General features: G+C 41.9%; 1 protein-coding gene across 2 annotated transcripts in view; it reads left to right on the forward strand.

Annotated features, from left to right (window-relative positions):
- The window catches only part of SLC6A2 (solute carrier family 6 member 2), a 74,830-nt gene that overhangs the window by 23,529 nt on the left and 37,854 nt on the right, over positions 1-13,447 (forward strand). For both annotated transcript variants that reach the window (XM_062609141.1, XM_062609142.1), the window contains 2 exons: positions 433-564; positions 4,232-4,469. In XM_062609141.1, the coding sequence (XP_062465125.1) occupies positions 433-564; positions 4,232-4,469 (370 nt within the window). The remainder of the gene's footprint in view (positions 1-432; positions 565-4,231; positions 4,470-13,447) is intronic.

The following is a 13,447-nucleotide window of genomic DNA, read 5'->3' on the forward strand; positions in this document are numbered from 1 at the left end:
ATGACGTTTTTTTCCCTCAGTGGATGACTTCCATGCTCCTTTTTGAACATACTGCACTAATGAAAATTTAACAAAGTGTTTCATAGTCCTTTTCCCTTTTAGCTCTGCAAGTGCATAATTTCTTCTGCAGTTAGGGATTAATTTTCAGGGACATATCTTTTTCCCTTTGAAGCCAAAAAGCAGTCAGGAAACATTAGAGGGAAATAGGAGCCACAGTCTACAGCTTTTTTCAGGGTTTCTTTCTCTGAGATCTTAAAAAAAAAATAAAAAAAAAATACAAGAAATGGACCAGAGAACATGGGCTCCTCCTTCCTCATATTTCCTTTCTACTTCCCGAAGACTGGCTTTGTCTGTAGCCAGTAAAAGTAAGCAATAAAGAAAGCAAAATGCAACCCAAACCGAGACTACAATGACTAATTATTCTCTTTCCAGGTGCTTTCCTCATTCCCTATATCCTCTTTTTAATCATTGCTGGAATGCCCCTGTTCTATATGGAATTAGCACTGGGACAGTATAACCGAGAAGGGGCTGCCACTGTGTGGAAAATCTGTCCAGTTTTCAAAGGTAAGTGCTCCTCTGTTCACTTGAATAGCACCGTGAGGGTGCCACACATTTGTGGTCACAAAGTAAAGGTCTCTCATCTTCCCACAGACAGCATGATATTTGCTGACCTTTCCCTAACCCTTGAAGTCAGAAGTCTTTTTATTATCACAGGTGGAGCACAAAATGGGAAAAGCCACAGAAATCAGGGTGATTGCTGAGGAGTGAAATAGAGAGCAGTGAGCAGGAGCAGATCATACGTTTTCTCCCTTCCCTGCATACTGAGGTGTGGGAGGAACTGGGTACCTTGAGGTAGAGGGAGGGCTTGGCAATGAGAACAGCTGGAAATTCAAAATCCCACACAGGTCAGTTGTTCAACTCTGTCTTCCCTGGTGACTAATATAACCACTGACTCCATTCAGTTCATTGTGTGGAGCTCTGCAGAAGTCAGCATGCCACAGTGGCTAGAACACTCAAACGGAGTTGTGAAGGCTGTCATTCAGCCACTAGACCTGTAACCTCACACCAGTTATTGGTGGCTCTGTACTTCAGTTTTCCTACCTATGAAATGTGGGCAATTATTCCAATAGACTTTGTAAAGTGGTTTTCAAATCTAGCAATAAAAAAACACTCAATAAAACATGAATTTTACTATTACTGTTGAATGTTTTCCACTAGGGATAACTCTCCAGCATCACTGAATAAAAGGCTGTAGATTGTTGTCTGGTGCGCTAACTTGCAACCATTCTGTAAGCTAAAACCAGCCCAGGTTAGGTATTTGGATACTGATCAGTGTGTCTGGCACTGGTTAGGGGTAAAGGAATCCCTTTGGGCAAAAGAAGCCATATGCTTTCTGTACATGAAACAGATACCTGTTAAGGAGCTTCAAGAATCTTCTTAAGCATTGCTTACCAGTAAAAATTGTAAATTCACTTATATCTATACCAGGTTGTATCTAAAAACTTATGTAAAAATCTTTTCAACACAGAGCTATCTGAAATGAAACCATTCAAACTCAGTTGACCTTACATCCTTAAAATTCAGACCATGTTCATCCTGTAACTGATAAAAGCTGAGGAGCTTAACAATACAATACAGACTTGGTGGATCCGCTGCTTGGATATAGGTTACACTGAGTAAATGTTAATCTTTCTCAAAATACAGCTTTCCTCTTCAAGGAGTCTAGTGCAGAATAAGAAAACTGTGGGTTTTTTTGTTATCATTCACACCCAAAACTCACAGCAAAGTTAAGAGAGATAAAAAATAAATAAGAACATTAATAAAATATATGCTCCTCAATTTTAAAATTAATTCATACAGACCTAACCCTTCTATAATCCCTTCATGGGAGGCAAAACTCATCCCAGCACCTGAGAACCTGAAGACCCTTGCTCAGTGAAAATTCCTGCCAGTATCAGTTAATGCCTTTGGATAGCAGTGAGGATTCTGAAAACCTAACTGAAAAATTAGGCCTTAAGGATCTCAAAGTGCTTGAGCCAAATACAGCTGTGCTCAGAGGCACTCTGTTGATTTCAGGATTGAAAATATGAGAAAGGAAAATAGAACTTATTTCATGTATAGTCTTGTTGACTTTATGGCTGTGTTTTTAAGCTGACATTTTCAAGGTGGACTAAACATATCTTACTGTTGATTTTTAAGTGTTCTTGTTACTGGGATATAGAATAGCGTAAGTTATTTGATTCTTAAAAGGTAACAAGCACTGAGTTGTATTTGCACCTCAGGACTAGTATAAACTCAGTACTTTTAAAGTTTGCACCACATCTTCTGATAACATGCAAACAGATTTTACTGCTAATGCTTTGGTGTTGTTTCTGGGATAACTCAAAACTCTCACTCAAATAAAAAGTACACAGTCTACACAAATTTGTAACAGGTTCTCTAAAGCAACAGCACTATAGTACTAATTTTAGCTATGAATATTATTGCTATGAACTCTAAGGGCTTTACTTCTAATGAGATTTCTCATAACATGTGCAATTAAAAACATAACCTGCATCTTTTACAACAGTCTGGTTTCATCTCTGCATTTTCCAGGGTCTGTTTCAGAGTGTGAGTGGTCCAGAATTACTTTTAGGAAAGCTAGATCTAGAAACACGACAGCAAATTCATTCCTGAATAGTCTCATTATTTCAGTGGAGTGACAGTTAAGATACAGTTTTTAATCTTGATAAATCTAAATATCTATCATTGTTCTCCTGAATTGGAGGAATTTTAGCAAGACTTTTTAAACAGAAATCATGAAATTTCAGTGCAGCATATATTACTTAGTATTTTAGTATCTTAGCATTCACATTAATATTTAAGAATGATCCACTTCAGTGATTCCCCAGCTCTACTCCATTCTGTTGATCATAACATCACTAGAGTTTGAGTGTTACTGTACTGGATTAATTTAAGCACCAAGATTTGAAGTTACAATTTCTTTTTTACTTTCACAATGTTTTCCCCAGTGTTAGGGATGAGCAAACTGGTCTATGTATTAAAAGCCTCCTGAAGAGCAAAGAATAACTCTGGTGTATGCAGCAGTCTCTGAACTGCCAACTCCTTCAGGGTCAGCATCTGTTCCTCAGGCAGTTTCTAAACCAAGGATTGATACCAAAAGTGTATGCTACTTCCTTGCCTTATCAAAAAACATGAGGTTTACACATACGTGTTGTGACAGTACAGTGATGATAGTCATAAAACAGCAGTAATCTCCGCATACAACTTCTGGGTAGGATTCAGAGAACAATGTTGTGCTCACAGTAAAGGAAGAATAATGTAAGCCAAGGTAAAGCAAGCTTCCTGAAAAGTCTGGCAAGAAACTGTAGCTCTGCTTTCATATTAGTACCAAAGGTTCCCCCCAAACTACTTAAAAATGTCCATTTTCCTGAGGAGAACATGCACTCTCTGAGACTCTCTCATTTTTGGGACCCTCCAAGCACACTTCACAGTACACAAAAACACAAAACAAATATTAAAAGTCAAAAGAGAATTCTTGCAGTGGGGATTCTGTAATCCTGGGGAGATAATTATATAGTGTGAAGGTCCACATACAGTTTAGCCCTAAGCTTGATATTCACCAAGATTTACTGGCGTGCCCAAGAACCCCTTGGAGCCCCTCAGTGGAACAGCACAGACTGCTTCATGTAAGTTTTGGACCTAGTCACATGCTGAAGGAAGCCAATCTGAAGAGTAACAATGGGAAAGAAACAGGGGAGGGATCAGTGTCTGTTCCAAGCTAGCTCAGGGTGGGAACGTGAGGCATAGGGAAACTTCACTTAAGTGTCGAGCTCTACTTTTCCAAGAGAAGTTGCCAAGGTCTCTGACATTAGGAAGATGAAGTGAGTTTCACTCCTAACATGGACTTGCAGTCTTGTGCATTGGAAGCAAATCAGCAACAGAGTTGTACAAGAGCAGATTTTGACATAACACTGCTTAATTTCTTTTTCTGGTAAACAACTGGATTTGCCAACAGCCAGTCATTTTCCAAAATCATTAACATAATTTTTTGGATTAAGGTCAGTGACACTGTTTCTACATGTGTGTACAAAAATGTCAAAAAAAATCCTTTTATTAGTTTGAAGACCTAAAATGAATTTGCAACTATGTATGGCTGAGTAACTACAGTGTTTGCGTATACTGCTGCTTGTAAAACACGATGTATAATCTAGTTTTCCTTTGTCTTTAGGTGTAGGCTATGCAGTGATACTCATAGCTCTTTATGTGGGATTCTACTACAACGTTATCATAGCTTGGTCTCTGTATTACCTATTTTCATCATTCACATTTGAGCTCCCCTGGACACACTGTGACAACAGTTGGAACAGTCCAAACTGCACAGATCCCAAACTCTTCAATGCATCAGTGCTTGGCAACGGTACCAAATATTCAAAGTACAAGCTCACTCCTGCAGCTGAATTTTATGAGTAAGTGTTGACTTAACTTCATTTTATTTAATCAGAATTCTATGTCTGTGAATGTTTATTCTGGGAGATAAAAACTTAGCATCCAGCCTCTAGAATAAGCGTCAGAAGGCTAAGGTTAAAATGCATTTGTAATGTTGATCTGTATTCCCTTGTGATTGAGACTCTTGCCTCTGTGAGGTTTGGTTTCTCCTGTACAAGTGCAATACTTGCCAGTGAGCAAAATGGAATTGGACAAAAGACACAAATCTTCCCCAGTGTACCACTGTTGCTTGCACCAACTGCCAGGGAACACAACAATATTTTGACAAAAACGAACTCCAAACTGAGCTGACTTTAGGGCTTTAAAGTAATTTGTTCAACAGGCTTGGCCCGCTTCTCTACTTGCAAAACATTTGAAAGTAGTTCTCTGCTCAGCTGCTTCAATATTTCAATGAAGCAAGGGGAAGCACTGAGCTGGAGGAGAGCGACCCAACTGTAAAAGGTGGGCTTTTTCCAATTCCTAAGCAAAAGGGCATTCTGCAGTATGGGCCAAGACAGGCAAAGAGGCTCAAATCAAACACATGGAATCAAAACCAGAAAGGTATCTAAATTAACAACCAAACTAAAATAAAACAAAAACTTCGATCTGTGAGTAAATAATTGTATTATGAGCCTCTTGGGGAAAATGGGTTTTGATTAGGATAAAAAAAGGAGGAAAGGCATCAGGATTGAATCAGCTTTTGAATCAATCTGAATAATCAATCGATTATTTCTTTGTTGGGAATGGAACGGTATCAGGGCACACACCTGCTGAGTAGTGCATCCAACCATGTAGAAACAAAGGGACACAACTGTTACAATAAATAACGTGGTGTGTGTTACACCATGCATTGCTACAGCAGGGATCTTGGAGTCTGCGTTTATAGTTCTGAAACATCTGTGGCTATTTGTCCTCTGAGGCCAGCACAGTGAAAGATCAGGAGCGATACACAAACTGTTGGCAGGGGTTTGGGTAAACTAAATTCAGCGCTTTGAAAACAATAAGAGGAGTTGAGTTCAAAGGAGCTCACTACAATGGCAAATAATGACAGCCAGGAAATCTACTGCCCTTACAAAGACAAGATGGGATGTGTTCATAACTCAAATGTAAAGCTAGATCATTTATAGCAAAGGGCTATGACATGTAGTCAGTTAACAAACCTGACTTTGAAGTGAACTATAAGAAACTATATATTCAGGATCTTCAAAGAACTGCATCATTACTGAACTTTGATTTGAACAACATTTTAAAAAAGATTTTCTTTATCATTTTCTTGAATTTATGCCTTTGCAAAGCAACACACAATCCCTATATTATTTCTTTGCTCCTTTATGACTTAAAGTAGTTCTATGCATTTTCAGTTATCACATCGTGCTTGGGGTACAACTTTGTAGTGGGTGAGACTGTGGTAGAATCTATTCACAGTGTTTGGATTTAGTTCCACTGTTCTGGGAAACAACTCAATTTGTGACTTTGCCTGTACACTGAAACATTAGGCTCCTTTCCTCACATGAAATAGATTCAAGGTACAGTTTTCAGAAGATAAGAATAAAAAGTGAATGTAACATTTTGTTATGCTTTGATACCTGAATTCGGGGGCTGCAATTAAGTCTACAGGCCCCCATACTTACTGGCAATTACATTATGTTGCAAAAATGGAAGTTTATATCGGATATAAGGCAGAAGTTCTTTACTGTGAGGGTGGTGAGGCACTGGAATAGGTTGCCCAAGGAAGCTGTGAATGCTGCGTCCCTGTCAGTGTTCAAGGCCAGGTTGGACAGAGCCTTGGGTGACATGGCTTAGTGTGAGGTGTCCCTGCCCATGGCAGGGGGGTTATAACTAGATGATCCTAAGGTCCTTTCCAACTCTAGCTATTCTATGATTCTATGATTCTAATAACCACCACTCGAGTAACACAGAGTGTAACTTGCTTCGCCAGCTGTAAAAACAGGGAGCCACAAGGGGCATTGTGTTCACTTACCCAGTATTTGGATTAGCTCATCAAGCACAGCTGTACAGCTCAGGTGTGGACCTAAACTTGTGCAAAGTTTTAGTGTATTCAGATCCAACAAACCAAAGACAGCCCAATTCAGAAAACAGTGTTTCTGCTTTTTACAACAGGGACAGATGAATCTTCTGATTATAAAGTTTCACATTATGTGCAACAGGGTCGAAGCAGAAGTAATGATGTAATATTAAATTTGCATCGGTATAGTGCCTTTCCAAAATGATACACCATTTTTGGATTATGTTAAATAGTAGCTCAAGTAAGGGTCTTGGCTGGCTACATTCCCTCTGAAAACTCGGTAAATAAAGTAAAGTAAAGTAAAGTAAAGTAAAGTAAAGGCTGAATATTCCCTTATCTTATTGGGTACCCTTATGCCAGATTGCACTACTGCTTGAATGACTGCTGAATTTGACCCGAGTGTTTATGTGGAATTCCATCTGATTCTTCCTGGTAGTAGATAGCCATTAGTCACTTCTTTATCAACACATCTCTGCTGGAGGAGAACTACAGTTCATTTGGTTTCCAAATTCTATGATCATGTTTACTTTCAAGGTTTGTACTGCTATCCAAATATTCAAAACCCACCTGGGCATATTTCTGTGCAACCTGCTGTAAGTGGCCCTGCCTTGGCAAGGTTGTAGACTAGACAATCTCCAGAGGTCACTTCCAACCCTAATGATTCTGTGACTCCGTAATCCAGTGGTGCAAGATATTAACAATAACAGAAACAATTATTTTTGCAAAAATGGATTTAATATGGCAGATTTCAAATGTTGAGATTTTATCAGTTAAATAGAGAAACAAGAAAATAGAGCAGCTACTTTTATAACAGAGGGAAATCAAACTATGCCACTCAAATTTCAGTGGGATACTTATGGAATCCCAGCCCCAGCACTAACAGAGCAACATATGATAATTAGCATCATTAAAACAAAGACTGAAAACTGGTGCCCACTGTAAAAATGGCATGAAAATGAGTGATTTTATTAGTTGGGGTGACAATAGGTTCCATTGTTCCATTGTTCTCCTTGGGAGCTGTCGTGGTTTAAACCCAGTCAGGTAGCTTGTTCACTCACTCCCAGTGAGTGGTGCCGAGCTGACAACAATCGAGGTCCGTGTCCGTCTCCCCCCCCTGCCTCCCCGCACCGGGGCTCTCCCCTTCCCCGCTCCCGGAGGAACGGGGAGGAGGATCGAGAGAGTGCAACTCCTACGGGTTGAGACAAAAACAGTCCAGCAACAAATCACCACCGCTACTATCAGCTACAACAATGATAAGGGAAAATAACAAGGGAAGAGAATACGATACCACCGGCCAAGAGAAACGAGCTCCACCCGGAAGCCCCTGTCCTTCCGGGTAACTCCCAGTTACCCCTCACCCCGGGCATGACGTGCTGTGGTATGGAATACCTCCCCGGCTAGCCCGGGTCAGGCGCCCCGTCTCTGCTTCCTCACAGCCTCCCCTCCTCCCTGGCAGAGCATGAGCCTCACAGAGTCCTTGGTCAGGGTAAACATCACTTAGCAACAACCGAGAACATCGGCTTCACCAACACTGTTCTCAAACTGGAAGTCAAAACACAGCACTGTACCAGTTAACACAAAGGAAAAACATGACTGCTACTGCGGAACCCAGGACAGGAGCCTATGGGAGATCATCCAATTTGGAGTATTTGGGGTCATCTTTTCAACCACAATAACTTGCTTCTGAAATGTGCTAGAGCTTATGGAAAACTTGTTAAGGATGCTAAATGCACCTCAGCACTTGAGCCTTCAACCTCAAGACTAAATGGGAAGTGGTACACCTTGAACTTGGTTCTGTAGGATGTATACTTACGTCAAGAACATATGAAAACATTTGCCTTCCAGTGGGCAGGCAGAACTGGAAGCAGGGAGGCCAGAAACATAAATATCTATTTAACAGTTGGAGAATTACTGAGAAAAGGTACGTCCAGAATGGGCCACAGAGAACTGATGTCATTACCCTTAAGAGAAACAGACACTTCTGTCTGGGACATGATTCCTTCACACAAAGATGACCTGACTATGAATTTAGAGTAGATTATTTCCTAAAACCATGCAGCTGCCAAAGCTGACTATCTCTACCTGCAGAGAAATAAACTGTTGGAAGGGGTGGAAGTATTGTGATGTGATGGTTCGTCTAATACTTTAAGAAAGACACTGCTAAGTTCAATAGAAATATGATGATTTTCAGCACTGACATTCAGTCAGAGACAGGAACACTTGCTAAGAATCTAGAACAAATCTTTCAGGTCCAGCATGAGAGAAAGCAGGGAGAAACCTCTAAATTTCAGACTTTGAAGAAATCCCTCAAATTTCAATTTCCATGCCAAGGCAGTGACAGGCAGACTTTGACAAGCATGTTTGGCTTTAGTTATTAAGCCTTAAGAGCTGGGCAATAATTCAGGTTGAACTGGTTCTACGTGTAGGTTTTCTAGAGTGTTTCACTTCACTAAATCTGGTTTCAGTCATTCAGGCTTATCTGAGGCTAAGGTGCCACTGACATCCACAGGACAGTTGCTTACGACAGGAAGAAATGGGACCTCTACAATACTTCATTAGAGACAGTACAAATCATTTGGGAAGCATTTGTACACTGCAAACTTAGCAAAGGGAGCACTCCACAATCTGGAAACAACTTGTGTTCTTCTGGTAGTAATAGAATCAGAGAATCATAGCATAGTTAGTGTTGGAAAGGACCTTAAGATGATCTAGTTCCAACTCCCCTGCCATGGGCAGGGACCCCTCCCACTAAACCATATCACCCAAGGCTCTGTCCAACCTGCCCTTGAACACCGCCAGGAATGCAGCATTCACAACTTTCCTGGGCAACCCATTCTGGTGCCTCACCACCCTAACAGGAAAGATTGTATCCAGTCTAAACTTCCCCTGTTTAAGTTTTAACCCATTACCCCTTGTCCTATCACTGCAGTCCCTAATGAAGAGTCCCTCCCCAGCACCCTTACAAGCCCCCTTCAGATACTGGAAGGCTGCTATGAGGTCCCCACGCAGCCTTCTCTTCTCCAGGCTGAACAGCCCCAACTTTCTCAGCCTGTCTTCATACGGGAGGTGCTCCAGTCCCCTGATCATCCTCATGGCCTCCTCTGGACTTGTTCCAACAGTTCCATGTCCTTTTTATGTTGAGGACACCAGAACTGCACACAATACTCCAAGTGAGGTCTCACGAGAGCAGAGTACAGGAGCAGGATCACCTCCTCTGACCTGCTGGTCATGCTCCTTTAATGCAGCCCAGGATGCGGTTGGCTTTCTGGGCTGTGAGCACACACTGAAGCCGGCTCATGTTCATTTTCTCATCCACCAACACCCCCAAGTCCTTCTCCATAGGGCTGCTCTGAATCTCTTCTTTGTCCAACCTGCAGCTGTGCCTGGGATTGCTCCCACCCAGGTGTAGGACCTTGCACTTGGCATGGTTAAACTTCATGAGGTTGGCATCAGCCCACCTCACAAGCGTGTCAAGTTCCCTCTGGATGGCATTCCTTCCCTCCAGGGTATCAACCAAGCTACACAGCTTGGTATCATCGGCAAACTTGCTGAGGGTGCACTCAATCCCACTGTCCGTGTCTGCAACAAAGATGTTGAACAAGACCGGTCCCAACACCGATCCCTGAGGGACACCACTCGTTACTGGTCTCCAGCCGGACACTGAGCCATTGACCACAACTCTTTGTGTGCGGTCATCCAGCCAGTTCTTTATCCACCGAGGGGTCCATCCATCAAATTGATGTCTCTCCAATTTAGAGACAGGGATGTCGTGTGGGACAGTGTCGAATGCTTTGCACAAGTCCAGGTAGATGACATCAACTGCTCTGCCCCTGTCCGTCAGTTCCGTAGTCCCATCGTAGAAGGCCACCAAATTGGTCAGGCAGGATTTCCCCTTAGTGAAGCCATGCTGGCTGTCACCAAGCACCTTGTTGATTTTCATGTGCCTTAGCATGCCTTCCAGGAGAATCTGCTCCAAGATTTTGCCAGGCACAGAGGTGAGACTGACTGGTCTGTAATTCCCTGGGTCATCCATTTTCCCCTTCTTGACAATGGGGGTTATATTTCCCTTTTTCCAGTCATCGGGAACTTCACCTGACTGCCATGATTTCTCAAATCTGATGGCCAGCGGCTTCGCAACTTCATTCTGCAGCTCCTTCAGGACCCACGGATGGATTTCATCAGGACCCATGGACTTGTGCATGTCCAGGTTCTTAAGATGAACTCAAACCAGATCCTCTTCTACAGCAGGCCTAAGGTCTTCATTCTCACAGTCCCTGCGTCTGCCTTCCAAGACTTGGGTGGTGAGGTCAGAGCCTTTGCCAGTGAAGACCGAGGCAAAGAAGTCATTCAGAACCTCAGCCTTCTCCAAATCCAGGGTAGGCAGCTCTCCTGAGAGCTTCTGGAGAGGGCCCACGTTGTCCCTAGTCTGTCTTTTATTCACTGCATATCTATAGAATCCCTTCCTGTTACCTTTCACATCCCTAGCCAAGTTTAATTCTAACTGGGCCTTAGCTTTCCTAACCTGGTCCCTAGCTTCCCAGACAACATCTCTGTATTCTTCCCAAGCCTCCTGTCCTTACTTCCACCTTTTATAAGCCTCTTTTTTCCCTCGAAGTTTCCTCAGCAGCTCCTTATCCATCCAAGGAGGTCTCCTGGCCCTCCTACTGCACTTCCTTCTAGTTGGGATGCAACACTCCTGAGCTTGTAGCAGGTGATCCTTGAATATCAACCAAGAGTCTTGGGCCCCCCTGCCCTCTAGGGCTGTATCCCATGGAACCGTCCTAAGCAGGTTCCTGAAGAGGCCAAAGTCTGCTCTTTTGAAGTCCAGGGCAGTGAGCTTGCTGCACGCTCTTCTCACTGTCCCGAGGATCTACGAACTCAACCACTTCATGATCGCTACAACCAAGACTGCCCTGGAGCATCACATTTCCAACGAGCCCTTTCCTGTTGGTGAGCACAAGGTCAAGCATGGCACCTCTCCTTGTCGGCTCCTCCTTCCACACAATCGAGGAACCTCCTGGATTGCTTGTGCCGGGCTGTACCATACCTGCAACAGATGTCAGGGTGGTTGAAGTCCCCTATGAGGACAAGGACCTGCGAGCGTGAGGCTGTTCCTATCTGTCTACAGAACGCTTCATCCACAGAGTCCTCTTCATCAGGCGGTCTGTAACAGATCCCCGCAGTAATGTCTCACATCGCTGTTCTCCCTTTAACCCTGACCCACAAACTCTCTGTTGACTGCTCACCTGTCCCCAGACAGAGTTCCATACTCTCCAGTCTATCCCTAACATAAACTCCCCCTCCCCATCTGCCGGGCCTCTCTTTTCTAGAGAGCCTATAATAATCTAATAGTCAGCCATAAGAGTAACCGACTTGGGAATAAAATGTCATTTCTTTGGAGACCCACATTACTTTAATTCCCTCTTCAGTGGTTTGGAATTAAACTCACAAACTGCAAATGACCTTTTATCCTTTCAACATGTATTAAAATAATTCATTATAAACTTTTTTTCTTTTTGGAAAAACACAAGTGCATCACTGCAAAAAAAAAAAAAAAATTTCCCCTATCTGCTCTGTATCACTCCTATTCAAATATTTTGTCTGAATACAGACATAGTTTATATTTGTTCTCTCCAGTCTTGTGTCTGGGAAATGTTTGTTGCCATCTTGCTTTCATTTACTCTGACAATTAAAAAAATACCAGTTTGGAGGAACAAAAGCACTATTCTTCTTACAAGGTACTGTGTCTGTAAAAATTCATGATGTATATGGATAAATCCTGGAGACTTTTAAAACAAAACAGTGAAGTTGTCAACAGATGTAATGAGCTACAGCTATTTTCCTCAGATAATCCTTTTTCTCAGGGCTGTCATCAATTCTTTCTGCCTGAGAAATAAAACACATTTTTACATGGAAATTTTCATGCCAGCTTCAGTAAAGGAAATTCATAAAATTGACAAGTATTTCACAAGTGAGTAATCGCAAAATGCTACCTAAGAACAAGGAATAAAGACAACTTCCAGTCATGGTAGTCTGCATCTACCATGTTTATGAATATAAAATTATGAGTATGTGAACCACAAATATCCTGAATATAATCCTCTCCCTATACAGCAAAGCTTACTTTTGTAGGCCAACAGGTTTGTGCTTCACAGTACAAGTCTTCATCAGAAATACCACCAGTGACTAAAGGGTCCACATAGTTCAGTATCACATCAAAGGGAGTCATCAACACTATGTGCTCCAGAGGAAGATGCAGGAACCTATTCCTATAAAACAACTGTGAAGCAAACTTTCCCTAAAGAGAGGAAACATCAAATCTAAGCACAAGCAATTCTGCCTATAAATGCCTTTGAAAAGTGAATCCAAGAACAAGAAATGAGAGTACACAGCCCTATATTCTGCTAACCATATCTGGTAAGAAAAGACTCTAAGCTTATGCTAAACATGAACAGCAGTTCTCAATGTGTCCACTTTCCTGGACAACAAATTCCCATTGAATATATCTGGAGCTTCTTTAAGAGGTTTCTTCATGCAACATCCATACCCTACAAACTAATTAGAGGGTTTGTAAGCAATGGCAAATTAAGAGCCTCTCTAGACATCTAGGCTTACTCATCTTTTGCATCTTAATTGAAAAGAAAGTTGTGAGATGTTTCCGAGAGGTTTGAAGTCAGATAGCAGTCATCTGTTTACCCTTACAGAGATTGTGCAATCAAAGGCTACCAATAATTTTTGCCAAGTTCTGTACCTTCACACCTAGAAAATCCCTTGACTATAACAGAACTCTGAACATCGTAGACTTAGAATCAGGTACATTATTAAATGCTTTATGTAGGAAATTCATGGTCACATTGTTGAATAGCAATAAGCAAACTGCTTTAAATATCAATTCTTTATTAACTGCATAGGCATATTTAGGAAGTGTTTGGG

The sequence above is a fragment of the Pezoporus occidentalis genome, unplaced genomic scaffold, assembly GCF_034315485.1.
Source record: "Pezoporus occidentalis ecotype Australia unplaced genomic scaffold, CSIRO_AGI_Poc_V1 ctg135, whole genome shotgun sequence".
NCBI classification, from domain to species: Eukaryota; Metazoa; Chordata; class Aves; order Psittaciformes; family Psittacidae; genus Pezoporus; species Pezoporus occidentalis.